This window comes from Poecilia mexicana, unplaced genomic scaffold, assembly GCF_051168715.1.
Source record: "Poecilia mexicana isolate PSO_F unplaced genomic scaffold, ASM5116871v1 scaffold_13, whole genome shotgun sequence".
Classification (NCBI taxonomy): Eukaryota; Metazoa; Chordata; class Actinopteri; order Cyprinodontiformes; family Poeciliidae; genus Poecilia; species Poecilia mexicana.
In genome coordinates, this window is record NW_028263382.1 from 6,267,876 (window position 1) to 6,284,779 (window position 16,904).

The following is a 16,904-nucleotide window of genomic DNA, read 5'->3' on the forward strand; positions in this document are numbered from 1 at the left end:
TTAGCTTTCTGATTGGCTGCTGCATCTGCATGACAAAATCCCATTGTTGCTCCCAACATCCTGCTGAAATAATGTTACTGTAATGTGACATAAAAGCATCTGACACATGCAAAAAACAAGACCAAAGCATCAGACTGAAGACGTCTCTCATCCAGTTTTTAGTAGAAAGAAGGAATGAAAGAAAGAAAAGAGAAAAATGATAAATCATGCAAATGGAAATCATGGAATTAATTTTTATTTATCATGTGATTTATTGATTTATTGCTTATTATGACAGGACTTATATATATATATATATATAATGGATAAAAGAAAGAAAACTCACAAAAACTTTTCCAAACTGTCATTTTTCTTTTGAGTTGTAGTTATTCAGAGTCTTTGACTTTATTGCTTTATTAAATACAGGAATAAATAAAACCTTCATAAATCTGAATCGTTCTGATCTTCAGGCTGCTGATGAAATCAGTAAATCTGACTTATGTTACATTTATCATAGACATAAATCAGTTTTACTCTCTGGAACCACCACAGAGTAAAACTGATGACATAAGAGCTACTGGTCAGGTAAAGTGCATCTGTGCTTTTATTTTGAAGGGTCTGATGTTGTTTGCTGTGAAGACCCTGACTTCCTCATTCTGAATCTGGAGAGACCTGAAACCAAAAACACAGGAAGGTGAAGTTACAGGTGAGGAATGACAGGCCTCTCCGCTCAGAAATCCAAGATGGTGTCGCCTTCAGCTCTGGCCACACCCACTCACCTGGTCATGGCCGGATCCCCTGGCCCACAACCAACCCCACCAGGGAGTTCAGGATGTTCAGCCCGCAGAGGACGGCCTGCGCTGCGCTGCAGATCGCCATCATGCTGAACAGAACCACGTTCCACTCCACCACCGACTCCGGCTTCAAGCAGATCCCCGACCACATCGACTGGTTGTACAGGTACCCGGCGTGTCTGCAGCGAAACCGGGTCACACGGGGTCAGAGGCCCGGAGCGCAACATCAGGACTGAGACCAGACCATAACATCAGGACTGAGACCAGACCATAACATCAGGACTGAGACCATAACATCAGGACTGAGACCATAACATCTGGACTGAGACCATAACATCTGGACTGAGACCAGACTGCAACATCAGGACTGAGACCACAGAATCAGGACTGAGACCATAACATCAGGACTGAGACCATAACATCTGGACTGAGACCATAACATCTGGACTGAGACCAGACTGCAACATCAGGACTGAGACCACAGAATCAGGACTGAGACCATAACATCTGGACTGAGACCAGACTGCAACATCAGGACTGAGACCATAACATCAGGACTGAGACCACACCATCAGGACTGAGACCATAACATCAGGACTGAGACCACACCATCAGGACTGAGACCATAACATCTGGACTGAGACCATAACATCAGGACTGAGACCATAACATCTGGACTGAGACCATAACATCTGGACTGAGACCAGACTGCAACATCAGGACTGAGACCACAGAATCAGGACTGAGACCATAACATCTGGACTGAGACCAGACCATAACATCTGGACTGAGACCACAGAATCAGGACTGAGACCATAACATCAGGACTGAGACCATAACATCAGGACTGAGACCATAACATCTGGACTGAGACCATAACATCAGGACTGAGACCATAACATCTGGACTGAGACCATAACATCAGGACTGAGACCATAACATCAGGACTGAGACCATAACATCAGGACTGAGACCATAACATCTGGACTGAGACCAGACTGCAACATCAGGACTGAGACCATAACATCAGGACTGAGACCAGACCATAACATCAGGACTGAGACCACAACATCAGGACTGAGACCATAACATCAGGACTGAGACCAGACCATAACATCAGGACTGAGACCACAACATCAGGACTGAGACCATAACATCAGGACTGAGACCAGACCATAACATCTGGACTGAGACCATAACATCAGGACTGAGACCATAACATCAGGACTGAGACCATAACATCTGGACTGAGACCAGACTGCAACATCAGGACTGAGACCATAACATCTGGACTGAGACCATAACATCAGGACTGAGACCATAACATCAGGACTGAGACCAGACTGCAACATCAGGACTGAGACCATAACATCTGGACTGAGACCATAACATCAGGACTGAGACCATAACATCTGGACTGAGACCATAACATCTGGACTGAGACCAGACCATAACATCTGGACTGAGACCATAACATCAGGACTGAGACCACAACATCAGGACTGAGACCATAACATCTGGACTGAGACCATAACATCTGGACTGAGACCACAACATCAGGACTGAGACCATAACATCAGGACTGAGACCATAACATCTGGACTGAGACCACAACATCTGGACTGAGACCATAACATCAGGACTGAGACCACAACATCTGGACTGAGACCATAACATCTGGACTGAGACCAGACCATAACATCTGGACTGAGACCATAACATCTGGACTGAGACCAGACCATAACATCTGGACTGAGACCATAACATCTGGACTGAGACCATAACATCTGGACTGAGACCATAACATCTGGACTGAGACCAGACCATAACATCTGGACTGAGACCATAACATCTGGACTGAGACCATAACATCTGGACTGAGACCATAACATCAGGACTGAGACCATAACATCTGGACTGAGACCATAACATCTGGACTGAGACCAGACCATAACATCTGGACTGAGACCATAACATCTGGACTGAGACCATAACATCTGGACTGAGACCATAACATCTGGACTGAGACCAGACCATAACATCTGGACTGAGACCATAACATCTGGACTGAGACCATAACATCTGGACTGAGACCATAACATCTGGACTGAGACCAGACCATAACATCTGGACTGAGACCATAACATCTGGACTGAGACCATAACATCTGGACTGAGACCAGACTGCAACATCAGGACTGAGACCACAGCATCTGGACTGAGACCATAACATCTGGACTGAGACCATAACATCTGGACTGAGACCATAACATCTGGACTGAGACCAGACTGCAACATCAGGACTGAGACCACAGCATCTGGACTGAGACCATAACATCTGGACTGAGACCATAACATCAGGACTGAGACCACAGCATCAGGACTGAGACCACAACATCTGGACTGAGACCACAGCATCAGGACTGAGACCATAACATCTGGACTGAGACCATAACATCAGGACTGAGACCAGACTGCAACATCTGGACTGAGACCATAACATCAGGACTGAGACCATAACATCAGGACTGAGACCATAACATCTGGACTGAGACCATAACATCTGGACTGAGACCATAACATCTGGACTGAGACCAGACTGCAACATCTGGACTGAGACCATAACATCAGGACTGAGACCATAACATCTGGACTGAGACCATAACATCTGGACTGAGACCATAACATCTGGACTGAGACCATAACATCAGGACTGAGACCATAACATCAGGACCTGTGACGGGTCTCTCTCACCTGTTGGGGACGGGCTTCAGGGGGACACCCCAAGTGAGACCGGAGGACGAGTTGTAGAGACACAGAGGACCCTGAACCAGACCGGTGGCGCTGACCATACAACAGGCGGCGGCAGCCAGCAGCCCCAGGCAGGAGTACAGGGCCAGACCAAACATCTGGAAATACAGGTACAACTGTTACACCTGAGAAACATCTGGAAACACATAAAAAACATTTATTACAGCTGGAGGAACATCTGGAAACAAAAGCACAAATCTATAACAACAAGTCATATTTTGGATGTAGTTCCTGGTGCGCCAGATGTTTTGTGGTTTGGACTGGATCAGTGAAACCTGAGAGCAGATGTTGGACCAAGGTTCCACCTGGTTCCGAGGTGAAGTGGGAAAGATGTTAGTGGGTCAGTCAGCTGCAGGTGTGGAGCTCACCTGAGTCCTGGAAGCAATGAAGCCTCTGGTTCTGCTGCGCTTGATGAAGGCGTTCGCTCCGAGTAAAACCTGAAACCAAACCGCTGTGAGATACAACATGGCTGCCGAGAAACAAACACACATGACCTTTCACACGTGACCTTTCACTTTGCTATGACCTCACCAGGAAGCCGGAGGCCCACAGACCCGTAGCCCAGGTGGCCTCTCTGGTCACATGGCCATCCAACAGGTAGTGGTACGTCATCTCTGGAAACAGCAGCAGGATGTTGGACACCATGCAGATGATCACCATGGGAACCAGAGCCACGCCCACATATAACAGATACCTTGACACGCACATCTGTCAACAAAGGGTTAAAAACAATTAGTGCTGATGGATCAGAACCGATCCTGCTCTGAAGAACACGACCTCTGACATGACAGAACAGGTTCAAGTCTTTGTTTTTTACCTGTGTGATGTCACAACTAAGCAGCCAATCACAGAAGCTCCCACATATAGAAGCTTCCTACCAGCAGAAGCCTCAAAGCAAATTCTTCTTTTGCTAAAATTTATATTTTTATTAAACTTTAAAACGCAATTTAACAAAAGCTTCAGATCAGAAAAAATAATTAAATAATTGAAAAACATAACTGACTATTAACACTATTGGTATTTTTTAGAATCTTGACACAAATTATTTTATAATGAAGCTGGAAAAGTATTTGTTCCTGAGTTTTTCAGAAGCTCCCACTGATTTATAAAAGTTTCCACAACAAACTCAAGGCAAATTTTAAACAAAATTCTTCTTTTGTTTAAAATTTGTATTTGTATTCAACTTTCAGAAGCAATTTTTTTTTTAAATTCCAGATCAGGAAAAACGATTACATTTTTGTGCTAAACAGCAGCAAAACATAACTGATTAACATTATTGGTAATTTTTAGGTTCTTGACAAATTATTTTATAAAGAAGCTGTAAAGTGACTTGTTCCTGAATGTTTCGGTGTGAAATACTCAGTTTGAATCAGAAATCTGAGAATTACTGGAAGCTGAAATGTGTCTGTAAAAATTAATTTTGGTGCTGCAGAGGTTTCAAACTGAATCAGCATCACATGGAGTCATAAAGAAAAAAAAGCAGAACTCACCGTGAAGTCCGTCGGCCCGGTTTAAACGCTGAGCGGAACAAAGACTCATTTATAATCTGAGACGGCAGGACACGCCTGCTGAGTGAGGACAGGAAAGAAGACCAAGACTGGGGACAGGAAGCCAGAGCAGTGATTAGGGATGCTTCGTTAAACCAGAATAGCGGATTAAGCCGGGATTTTCCAGATATCCTGGTTTAATTAAGCCTCAATTCGGTTTCAAAAGCAGTTGCCATGGTGATTTATCCCATGCTTGCTCCGGAACAGGCTAACAGCTTTAGCTAATCTGGTTTCTACCGGTTCAGTCAACAGCCGATCAGAAACCGATGAGTTTTATCCGTGATTCCGTTTCCATATCCATCTGTGCTCGTCTCATTTATTATTGGGTGTCTTTTCTAAAATGACACAGCAAAATATAAGAGCAGTAATTTGGTTTATTTAGCATATAGAGAAAACGTGGGTTTTTCGGTCTTCAAAGCCATATTTTCATCATGTTATTCCTACGTTTATAAATGTCAAAGATTCGAACTAAATGTTTAATTTGAAATCTAAATATTAAGTTCACAAACTAAATATTTATCTTTCAAATTACATTTTTGAAACATAAATTTATGTTCAGATACATTGCATATTTATAAACCTATGTATATTTTAATAGCATTAAATATTTAATTTGAAATTTAAAAATTCATTTGAAAATGTCATATTAAATATTTTGTTAGTAAGATAAATATGTAATTCCAACTAAATGTTTATGTCTGAGCTAAATATTTAGTTCCCAAACAACATATTCAGCTCCAAATTAAATATTTATTTTTCCAACTAAATATTTATTTTTCCAACTAAATATTCATTTTTCCAATACACATATACAATATTGACTTCCACTGTTCATTTCCAAGATTAAAGTTGCTTGTCTGAGCAAATGGGTAATGATTATGACTTTTTTAGTTAAGAAAGATTTGGAAATGTATTCAACCAATCCACTACTGTTTGCTATTGGAGCAGCAGTTCTTTTCAGTACGCTGTGGTTCAATTCCTCATAATCGTTTATCAAAAGAGGTTTGTTTGAAGCATGGCGTACTGTAGCTTCGGTGAATCTGTTTTCGATCTCAGGCTGCTGAGTTGCTAATTGAGCACTCTGAAGGAGCTGAGAGGGGGAAGAGCTGCGCCTCGAAGGCGGGGCTAGGTCCACCCAGGTGCTTTGCTTGACTGAATGGTTCCCATGGAGATTGAAAGGGTTAAAGGGCTGAATCAAAGCAACACTTCATGTAAGATTTTGATGAGAGAATAACACAACATGATGGAAAGCTCAAACATAAAGCCAGCATAAACTGATGGAGATCCTGGATTTTGAATCCAACCTTTTGAGTCAAATAAAACAACATCTCATTACTGGAGGTCAGTCACAGTTCTTGTGGTCTGATCCAGGGTCAGAGGACACGGTGGACAGAACCTTGATCCGTCTCTGGAAGGACCAGCTGCTGGTCGTCACTTGACCTTATTTTTCTATTTTCAGTTCTTTGAAAGCAGAACCACTTATTTTTGCTCCTGTGATTCACTGCAGGGCAGCAAAGATTCATGGGAAATGTGTTGATGTCTCATCACTGACATCATCAGGTTCTCCTCCGTGGGACCGGCTGCAGGTCCGGATCCTGGACCAGGGATCAGGGAGAACAACCCATTCTCAGGTGTGAGGGATTCCCTTCACCAAACTGGGTCCAGTTCTGTTTTCTGCTGTTCCAGAAAACAGAACCAGTCAATAAAAAATGTTGCTTAAATCTCCTGATTTAGTTTCAGTTTACAATTGGTACCCGATGTTGTCCAGCTGGTTCTGGTCCATCATAGTGGAAACATGGACTGGTTCTGGATCTGTCCATTAGTGGACCCCTGAGACTGACTGAGAGCTGAGGCGCCATCTGTGAAGTTACAGTCAAAGCAATAATTTGGGTCATTTAGTTTGACATAATAGAAGCAAATGGGGGTTTCATTTTCAGCCATATTTTCAACATTTCTACATTTATTAATGTCACTTTAAAACTCAATATTTAATCAGATAGATAAATATGTAAACCAACTAAATGTAGGGGAACCAACCAATATCTGGCTTGTGAATTTGTAGCTTTCTCAGAGCTAACTGAATATTTAGCTAACTCAGAGCTAAATATTTAGTTTGGAGCTAAATATTTAGTTTGGAGCTAAATATTTAGCTTGGAGCTAAATATTTAGCTTGCTCACTAAGTATTTATGGAGTTGAATATTTACCTTGCAAACATTTAGGTTGGAACTAAATATTTGGTTTCTAAGCTAAATATTTATCTCCAAACTAAATATGTAGTTTGAAGCTAACATAAATATTCAGTTTCATAAATACCTAGTGAGCAAGCTACCTATAAGTTAAATATTTTGTTTGAAGATAAATATTTAGTTAGCCAGCTTAATATTTAGTTTCTATAATAAATATTTAGTTACTTTAAATATTGTCGCCTTGTAAAATAATGACCTGAGTCATTTTTTGACAAAAAATGAATTCGGTAAAATTACCAGCTTTTGTTGCTGAAAGATAATTCAAACTAAATTTTTAGGTTGGAGCAAAATATTTTGCTACCAAACAAAATGTTCTGTTCCATAAATACAAGTGAAGAAGTTAACTATATTTAACTCAACTATTTTTAATTGGTAAACGAAATATTGTCACATTCCTAATATAATGACCTAATTCATTTATAGACAAAAGTGATTTTGTAAATTAAAAAAAACGTTTTGGGAAAAGATGACTTATGTGACGATATCGAAGCTAAGAGTTTAGCCAGCTAAATAGCTTGCTAGCTAGCAAAATCGTTAGTTTCCAAAACACATATTTTCTCTTATGACACAAATTATTGTTAATTTTTCAGTGTGTGGTACAAACGGCGACTCAAACCGAAACATCAGAACCGTTCATGACTCGACCCAAATCCCACAGACATGAGTTGAACCAGAACTCCTGAGATCCTCGAGAACTGCGTGTTTTATGGGTTCAGCTCTGACGTCAGCACGCGACTCGTCAGGGTCACATGACCCGGCGCAGGGAAACAACAGAAACCACATCATGGTGATGAAACGTCCAGCGAACAGATCATCCTGGAAAACATGCTTACTTTGACTTTCTGAGATAAAATCTGGATTTATTCTGGGTTCTGGTTGAAATAAGAGCTGTGAAGAAGAAGCAACAGATTTCTGGTTCCATTTTGTTGTTTTCAGCTCATATGAAAAAATGTTAAACACACGAAGAACATTATCAGGACTCCACTGGTTCTGCTTCAGACCTGATTTTATTATTAAACCACAGCCACAGAAACACTAAAAGAAACTTTATCAGCCTCCAGAAATATGTTTAAAGAAGTTTGTTTGAGGTTTTAAGCTGAGCTTGTCATTCAGCTCGAATATAACCATCATCATGTGACCGAGGTCAAATATTATGTGTCTTTTGCACATAATATATTTGCAGATAAATATTTACTGTTTATGTTAAATACATTCTGAGCCGCTCTGTCTGCCCAGATAATCCAGTTTCTACATTCAGAGAAGGAGCTTCTATTAGTCAAATTTTAATGTTTATCAGCCATTGGTGGTTTAGATTTTACTTTTAATGACTTCTAAAACCATTATGAGTTCTGCTGTTTTATGGAGCCATTCTGATATTCAGAAAAAAATAAAATAAAAAAACCATCAAAAACAAACTAAATAGTTACTCAACTAAATACTTAAATTCAAACTGCATGTTTAACGGAATAAATATTTAGTTTGTAGCTATATTTATCTCAAAAATAAAAATTTGGATAATTCATTTGACGATAAAGTTCTTCCAGCTACTTTTATAAATGGCTTCTTTCAAATCACGTCGTGTTTTCATCTTAAAGGATGAGCCGTTTTAAAGACAACACAGACGTTTACCGAATCAGTGACTCCATCAGCAGAGCTGAAGTACTCAGTAGTTTACAAGTTCTCAAGACCAGCTTTTATTTTGATAATCTACTTCCGCTTCATATTAGCTAAACATGTTTGCTCTGAGCTAGCTAAATATTTATCTAGATAATTCTGTGTCTAGCTAACTAAATATTTGGAAATAGTAAGCTTTTTTAGTTTGCAGTTAAATATCTAGCTCACTAATTAAATGTTTAGCTACATCAGAACTAAACATTTAGTTCAAAGCTAAACAATTAGGTTACCAGCTAAAGGTTTAGTTTTATTTTTATCTTCTGACTGGGTAAATCACTCAAGTGACGACTCAATACGTCGACTCAGATCTGATCTGGTTCTGACTGGTTCAGATCATCAGAAGGACGAGTTCAAAGAATCAAAAAAGGAGAAACTTAACAGAACTTTTATTTCTAATCAAACATTTTTGTATTTAAACTAAAATTTGAGAAAAAACAAAAAAAACAGTTTTGATAAATGTCTGAATCCTGCAGGAACAGTTCACAGCGCCCCCTGCAGGATCCAACCATGATAGTGTTGCATACAACAGCTGATGCTCCGGGTGCTAACGGCGGAGGAGCAGCAGCGCATCCCATGCTGTCATTCACTGATCTGACCAATCAGATCAATAACTGTTAGAGTTTAAGTTGCTGATTTTATCTGTGGTTAAATGTTTAGCAGATTCGGCCCATCAGTCCGACTTCCTGTGAGGTGACCACCAGGGGGGGCCGTTGAGTCAGAGTGTCACATGATCGATCACATGATCACAGAAACATCAGAAAACAAACCGTGAAGAGAAAGTGATCACTGATCAGCAGGAAGTGCAGGTTACAAAATAAAATGATTTTATTTTGCGTTTCTTGTGGCAGCCGAGGCAGAGGAGCGGGAGCGAGGAAGAGTGAACATCTCGGTCAGAGTGACCTGCTTGCTTCCTCTGCTCACCACTGAGGCAGAGGAGGCCGAGCGCAGGAACGGGAAGCTGACGGAGCTGCTGACGGAGCTGCGGATGGAGTTGGTGACGGAGCTGCTGACGGAGCTGCTGATGGAGTTGGTGACGGAGCTGCTGCGCATCCGGCGTATTCTTCCTCCTGCAGGTATACGTGATGGCCCCGCCTCCTCCGTGCCACCTCTCTGGGGGCGCAGCAGGTAGGGGTCGGAGGAGCCCTTGCTCCGGTCCGTGGCTCTCCGTCGCTCCTCCTGGTCCAGCTCCCTCTGGAGCAGCAGAGCCAGGTGGAGGTCGTCCTCCTCCTGCTGCTGCCTCACCCGAAGCTCCGCCTCCCAGTTTGGCAGCGGCTGCTCCTCTCCAGGCGGGGAGCACACCTGGACTCGCTTGGAGGTCACCTCCTCCTCCTCCATTGGGTCTAGCTCCGAGCTCTTCCTCTTCGATGATACCAGTGGGCGGGGCTGCTCCGGGTGAAGCTCTGCCTCCATCAGGAGGATGTTCTCCTGAAACAGGAAGTTGGAGCACGTGATGTCATCACTGTGCATCGGCTGCAAAGAGATTCAGGTGACGCTCAAACTGACCTTATTGGTTATGAAGCCGGGGGCGGAGCCTGGAGGAGGGCAGGGACACAGGAACCTGAAACAAACAGGTCAAACGTGTCACTTCCTGTCAAACAGACCATGTGACCAGCAACCTGTGGAGCAGCTGAATGAAACTGGGTTCAGCTGATCCAACAGAACCAGGCTCAACAGAACCAAGTTCCACTAAACCTGACTGGGAGTCAGTCAGACCCATCAGAACCAAACAGACCCGGTTCCAGCTGCAGGGACACAGGAACTTCATGGCTGTTTGGACCTGAAACCTTCGACTCCTCCAGACCTTGAACCAAAGTCAGACCTGCTGAGGCTAATTTCTGAACAGGGCTTAAAGAGACTTAAAATATTTAATGTGTCTGCAGCAGGGTAGATGTCACACTGTGTGAGAAAACAGAAACTACTCCGTGCTCAGAGCTTCTGCTTGGTTCTGTATCAGAGTCACGATAAACTCGGTTCATCTGAGGACTATAACTCTAACAGTTACATTTTCAAACCACCCAAATCCTTTCGGAAACCTGTTCCCCTCCTCACCTGTGGGGGCGCTGCACCAAGAACCACTGAAGGAAGCAACACAAAAATATATGAAGAAAACACTGACTGCAACTTCCTTCTTCACCAAATAAAAACAAGAATGGAGTTATGTCAGTATTTAACAGTTGTAGGATTTCTCTTTTTGTCTTTGGTAAAAGCCCATGAGCCATTTCTCCTGCTAGCGCTAGGCTAGCAAGTGGCAAGGACGTCTGTTTTGGTGGCATTTACCCAGAATGCCCTGCCCTGTAGTCTGCTTCAGGAATGGTCTCCAGTCTGCGTTTGAACAGAAAAGAGTTCACTTCAGCTGAACCGAGACCGAGGTTTGCAGGCAGACTGGAGTTAACTGGTTTGATTAGCATTCACACCTCCCCAAACAAACTGGACTTAGACAAACGGACTGCGAGGTGTGAATGCACCAGCCCAGAGAAAAAATGGCCTTTTGTGGTTGAAATTTATTTTGTTATAATCTGGGTTTATTTTCATACAACTGGATCTAAACTGATGTGTTCACTTACATGGAAAAGACTGGACTTTTGAGTTTCTTAAAGTCCAGGCACCAATTGTGTCCGGTCCAGCTGGTTCTGGACCCAGAAATCAGAGGAATTCCTGAACTGGAGTTTCTGCAGGTTTCACCAGCCCAAATGTAAGACTTTTTCAGACCAATATGGATGGAATTTGAGACCCATAGCGCCACATAAATGTACAAACTTTGTCCAGTCGACGGTGATAAATTTGCACTTGACCATGATGGAGGCAAAAAGCAAGCTAGTTAGCAAAGGAATGTTAGCAGTGAGTTAGCATTAGACTCAACCGCCTCGTGTCACAGAATGATAAGTCTGAGTATGACTCAAACTTTTGCCTCACAGAAACGTCCCATGAGAAAAAAAAGTTACATTGAACTAGGGGAGCACAGATTTATCCCTAATTTTGGGAGATCAGCCGATACTTCCATGTGAAGCCAAACTTTCCCCTGATCTTATTTTCCCCAGTAAAGGTCTAAAAATCATCCACTGTCCTCTGCAGTGGGAGGTCTGACTGACAGACCGGCCCACCAGGCCTCTCTGCATGTTTACAGTTAAACTCATCCCACTGTTGCCGATTCAGCAACTTTCTTGTATTTCACAAAATTTCAGACAAAAAAAATCGGCATCGACGGATTAGGCTTTTTAAAAGATTGGTAATCAGTAATTGGCCAGAAAACTACAACTGGTGCATCGACACCAGTCCTGGTGCGTGTAACACCATAGAACATTCTAAATTAAGTAGTTCTGCCACGACAAAATTCAGAGCTGAGGTTAGAATATTAAAGGCCAAGATGTTTCTTAAAATTACATTTCGGGCTTAATTTTAGATGTATATATTTAAAACGTTTTAAGGGTGCAAGGACACCCTGGTCTGGAGGGGAGTGACTTCATCTCCATGGTAACAGATGCTAATTAGGTGGCGTTGAATCAGGTGCGACTCACCTGTCCATGTGTCCCATAACGACCTCCTTCTTCTTCTTGACCGGAGCGACGTCGGGAACACGAAGGTTGTCCTGGGAGTTCTGTGGAAGGAAAGCAGCTTAGCATGACCCACAGTACACGGTGACCTCTCCGTGACCTCTCGGCGACCTCACGGACCAGCTGGTTGCTCAGCAGCTTGGCCAGACGCTCGTCTTCCTCCTTCCTCCTCATCTCCTCCTGCAGCTGCTGCTGCTCCTCAGCCAGCAGCTTCTGGATCAGCTCCTCGCTTGCTTTGCTCTCCTCCTCGTCCTGAGCCCTCCGCTCCGCCATCAGCTGCAAACACACTGCGTCAGTGACCTCACCATCACTAAGATCAAGCTTTATTTAAAGAAGCAACGTTTACAAACAGACGGCAGACAGAAGTAAAGCTTCAGAGATCCTGGAGCAGACTCACACCTGGATGACATCACAGTGATGTCACACCGTCTCCATGCCAAAACGCCCATGTTAGTGCCATCTGTTGTTTTTTTGAGTTATTTTAATTTAAAATAAGCAAAATTAGCAAATCAAAATAAGAACAAGACCCTGCCCACCCTGACCCCACCTTGGTCACCTGATCCTCGTACTCCTGCCGCAGCTCTCCAGGAGGGCAGACCCTGGGATGCATTCTGGGAACTACACACACACACACACGCACACACACACATTAGTGCTCATGTGACAGCTGCTGTTCCTCAGGTCAGAGATCTGACAGTGTGTTTGTCTTTGGATTTGAAGGACAATTCTTCAGACAAATACTACATTGTGCTTAGAGCTGCAACTAACAACTATTTTAGTAATCAATTATTCTGAGGGTTAAATTTATGCAGGTTTTTCAGTTATGCCTTTTTATACATTAGAAATTCATTAAAAAATGTAAACAATTACATTTATTTTTAAAATAAACATTTGATTGCCTAACACATTATTCCTTTAGTGAACTCTTCATTTGTAGCAAAGGAAGCGTCAGCAGCTAAATGTGAAAAGCTCAGCGCTTTCTGTTGATCAATACAGAGTGGGGCTGATCTGCTGACCAACTAATTAATAATTGGAGAGCAGAAGCTGCTAATAGAAGATTCTGCAGAATCTGAACCAGGTGAAGTTACGACTCCAGGTGAGGAGTTCTGGGTAGAACAGATTTAGAGACAAAAGATTTTTTTTATCTGTCTTGTTCTTTCAGCAAATGGACATTTTGAATCTGTATACTCTGGTCAATGATTAATTATTAAATTAGTTCACAATTATTTCAATAATCAATCGTTTCTGCCCTAGTTGTGGACCAGGAGCAGTTCTGTTTCTGGGTAACGGGTCGGTATCGGACTAAGATGTGAACTGAGTTCAGGATCAGGAAGTCAATGCAGAAACACACCTTGTCAGGTGTACCTGTGTGTGATTACCCTGCCTTTGATTGGCCGGTGCGGTGTACCTGTGTGTCTGTGGCGTACCTATGCGGTCCTCCTCCTCAGCGTCCTGGCCGTTCAGGCGGCGCTGACACTGCAGAGGGAAGAGGGTCTGAATCCGGTTCCACAGCTCCAGGTTCACCAGCGTGTTCTTCTTGTTGTTGCGGCGGGCCCAGCTGGAGACCCGCTTCCTGCACATGGGGCAGCACAGCGTCGCCTTGTCCACCGACTCCAGGAAGCAGCCCTGGAACGAACACACACACACACACACACAGGTATGAGTGGTGGAGGCAGAGAGCCACCTGCTGGACAGCTTCTGTTGTACTTTAGGTTTAGAAGCAGCAGCATCTGATGGCCGTTTCTATGGAAACAGACTGACACGTCCAGCCTTCTCAGACCCCAGCATCACTAGTCATTTCTGTTACCATGGTGACTCCAGCTCAAGCATAGCTCTCTCCATTACCATGGTAACTACAGCCTCACTCCCTCTCTGTGATGACAGTGACTTTACAGCAGCAGGTGTGACAGTTTCAGTTCAGTTTTTATTAGTTATGGCAGCAGGTTTAGTTTTGGTTCATTTTCGGGTGCTGAGTTCAAAAAGGTCAAAGTACTGCATCGTGATTATGGACAGACCCTGCAGCAGGACTGTGTTTGTGTGTGTGTGGTACCTTGCAGAAGGAGTGTGTGCAGGGCAGGGTGACGGGCTCTATGAAGATGTCCAGACAGACCGGACACAGACAGTCTTCCCAGGTCAGAGCCAGCTCCTGCCTGCCTCCTTCCTCCACCTCAGACACCGGAGACATCTCTGTCCTCTTCTTCCTCTTCGTCAGTCGAGGAACAAGTGAACACTGTTGAAGCACAAACCATCATCATCCTCAGCTGTAGTGTTTCCTGATGACAAAGGGCGCCTCCTGCTGGTTGTTACATCATATTTAGACCCAATATCCCATCAGACGAATTAAATTAGGAGAATTATAGTTAATTTACAGAAATATTAATAAACCTGCTGTGAGTAAAAAGGAAACCTGAAGTCTGAGCAGAAAGAGGACAGAAGAATCTGAGGTGGGGAAAAGACCTGAGGAAGAGGAGAAGCAGGAAGAAGATGAAAGCTAAAAGTCAAAACACTGACCGTCGTTACAGATGGAAGAAATGGAAATGACGGTTCAGCTCCTGGTCATTAGGAAATGAGCAGACGGTTTTTATGTGACATTTTTTAAAATGAAGATTTAATTTTATATTAAAACAAGATTCTTAGTTTTGCATGTAATTTCTTTTAACATGAAACTAAATATGTTTTGTTGAACCACAACATTTTGTTTCATTTGTGTATTTTATACTTACCTGATTTCTGATTTTTTTTTTTTTTTTTTGCTTATGGTAGCTAAAATTTGTTTACATTTACCTTAATTTATTTTATATTTTCTTTTGGAAATATTTTCCACCTCCAGTCCCTCATGAAACATGTCTGACGGCAAAGTATCAACAAGAAATAACTCAGGTTTAATGGGACTCATCTGAAGTTCATCTACCAGTCAGTTTTTCAGATGCACCTTGAAATAAAAGCTGTTTTTTGAGTCCATATTTGCTACATAAAAATCACCAGATAAAGTTTAAACTTGCACATTTCACCAGACGACCCTCTGAGTTGTTAGCTTTCCTGTGTTTGCTGTGACTGATGCTGTCTGAACTATTATGTAGCATGATTAGAAAAAAACTGATTCAAATATTTTACTCACAAAGAAGTAGTGTGACCGCCATCTTGTTCAAGTAATTTTGAGTTTCCTGCCAGAGGAGCTTGTGTTTATTCAATTCAAAAATACTTTACTGATCCCAAGGGGAAATTAAATCCTAAAATTATGCTTCGCACTCGCGTAATTTAAGGCTGGGTGTATCGGCCTAGTTATCAATACTATCAGTACCAAGCGGAGTATTGGTATCAGATCAATATTTTTAAGTTTCTCTTCCACATGTTAGCAAATTACTACAATTTCCTCTCAGTTCCTGCCAGCACATATGCAGGAATCAATACCAAGAGCTTTCATTTTTAATTTGAGAGCAGGATTTCATATATTTGTAATGTTTTAACTCAAAATGTCTGTTTTCTTTCAAATATAATCTGTTTACTTCCCAGTTTTGTCATTATGTTGAAAAAATCCCCACTGAAACTTAAATATACTTGTATAAAATGTATACCTCTAACATGAAATATGAATATGGCTGATTATTAACTACTGAAAGAAATAAAGTATCCATATTTAGATTTAGGTAGATTACAGTTACAGACGTAGCTATACCAATAAACAATTATGTATACTAGAAGGGAAAACAGACTTATGCACATTTGCAATGCTACATTGTTTTCTATTGTAGATGGCTAATAAAAACACTTGTTTTTCTATAAGTTGGAGTCGAATTACGAATTAATTCAATGACAACGCTTTTCTTTAAATTTCGTTAAGCTAAAACATCCGTTAAACCGCCCTGTGTTCCCCAGACTAACGGCTCTCTGACACCGACAGGTTCTCCAGCTGAAAACGGGGACCAAACATCTCCTCCTACGGTCAGAAAGCATCCCAACAGAACCCCTCTAACTGCCTCCGAACCCCCCGCTCAGAGTTTACCAGAGACAGCCCCGCCTCACCTGCTTTTGCTCCAACTGAAGCTAACTAACGTTAGCCGGTCCAAAATTTACTTGTCAACGGTTACCGGATACGAGCCGCTCCAGCTTCGCAGCCCGCAAGGCGTCATGTTGTTTTAGTAAATTAGGTACCAGGAGACAAACGTCGGTGGCTTTTGACCGTTTTTGATATTCTTTGGACGTTAGCTTGTGGACTGAACCCGCCTGAACTGACTGTTGTTGGGACTGTGCGCATGCGTCCTCAGGTCACTCTCTTCTTCTTTATAATGGCGGATCTCTAGC

At 42.4% G+C, this 16,904-nt stretch overlaps 2 protein-coding genes across 8 annotated transcripts; both read right to left on the reverse strand.

Moving 5' to 3' along the window:
* Window positions 1-346: 346 nt before the first annotated feature.
* On the reverse strand, window positions 347-8,112 carry LOC106914271 (transmembrane 4 L6 family member 19). Of its 6 annotated transcripts, XM_088011573.1 has the most exons (8): window positions 7,994-8,112; window positions 6,885-6,989; window positions 5,074-6,807; window positions 4,115-4,291; window positions 3,952-4,020; window positions 3,527-3,681; window positions 759-952; window positions 347-651 (listed from the first exon to the last, which is right to left on the reverse strand). In XM_088011573.1, the coding sequence occupies exons 4-7, from the start codon at window positions 4,289-4,291 to the stop codon at window positions 763-765; spliced, it is 591 nt and encodes a 196-aa protein (XP_087867699.1). In that variant the 5' UTR covers window positions 5,074-6,807; window positions 6,885-6,989; window positions 7,994-8,112; the 3' UTR covers window positions 347-651; window positions 759-762. The 6 variants fall into 6 exon arrangements, with proteins under 6 accessions (XP_087867699.1, XP_087867698.1, XP_087867697.1 ...); XM_088011572.1 differs by having other exon boundaries at window positions 5,074-6,989; XM_088011571.1 differs by having other exon boundaries at window positions 5,074-6,804; window positions 6,885-8,112.
* Window positions 8,113-9,420: 1,308 nt separating this feature from the next.
* rnf168 (ring finger protein 168) lies at window positions 9,421-16,845 on the reverse strand. Of its 2 annotated transcripts, none has more exons than XM_088011569.1 (8): window positions 16,626-16,845; window positions 14,653-14,832; window positions 14,030-14,228; window positions 13,159-13,220; window positions 12,723-12,878; window positions 12,567-12,646; window positions 10,555-10,609; window positions 9,421-10,476 (listed from the first exon to the last, which is right to left on the reverse strand). In XM_088011569.1, exons 2-8 carry the CDS (start codon window positions 14,785-14,787, stop codon window positions 9,877-9,879), a joined length of 1,287 nt encoding a protein of 428 aa, XP_087867695.1. In that variant the 5' UTR covers window positions 14,788-14,832; window positions 16,626-16,845; the 3' UTR covers window positions 9,421-9,876. The 2 variants fall into 2 exon arrangements, with proteins under 2 accessions (XP_087867695.1, XP_014836472.2); XM_014980986.2 differs by having other exon boundaries at window positions 13,150-13,220; window positions 16,626-16,844.
* Window positions 16,846-16,904: the final 59 nt, after the last annotated feature.

Coding starts and splice junctions, on each gene's coding strand:
- LOC106914271 (XM_088011573.1), bottom strand. CDS start 4,291: ATGTGCGTGTCAAGGTATCTGTTATATGTGGGCGTGGCTCTGGTTCCC. Junction 3,682..3,951: donor TCATTGCTTCCAGGACTCAG/GTGAGCTCCACA, acceptor CTGTATTTCCAG/ATGTTTGGTCTGGCCCTGTA. Junction 953..3,526: donor CTGAAGCCCGTCCCCAACAG/GTGAGAGAGACC, acceptor GTTTCGCTGCAG/ACACGCCGGGTACCTGTACA.
- rnf168 (XM_014980986.2), bottom strand. CDS start 14,787: ATGTCTCCGGTGTCTGAGGTGGAGGAAGGAGGCAGGCAGGAGCTGGCT. Junction 12,647..12,722: donor AGCTGCTGAGCAACCAGCTG/GTCCGTGAGGTC, acceptor TTCCTTCCACAG/AACTCCCAGGACAACCTTCG. Junction 10,477..10,554: donor CCGGCTTCATAACCAATAAG/GTCAGTTTGAGC, acceptor TTCCTGTTTCAG/GAGAACATCCTCCTGATGGA.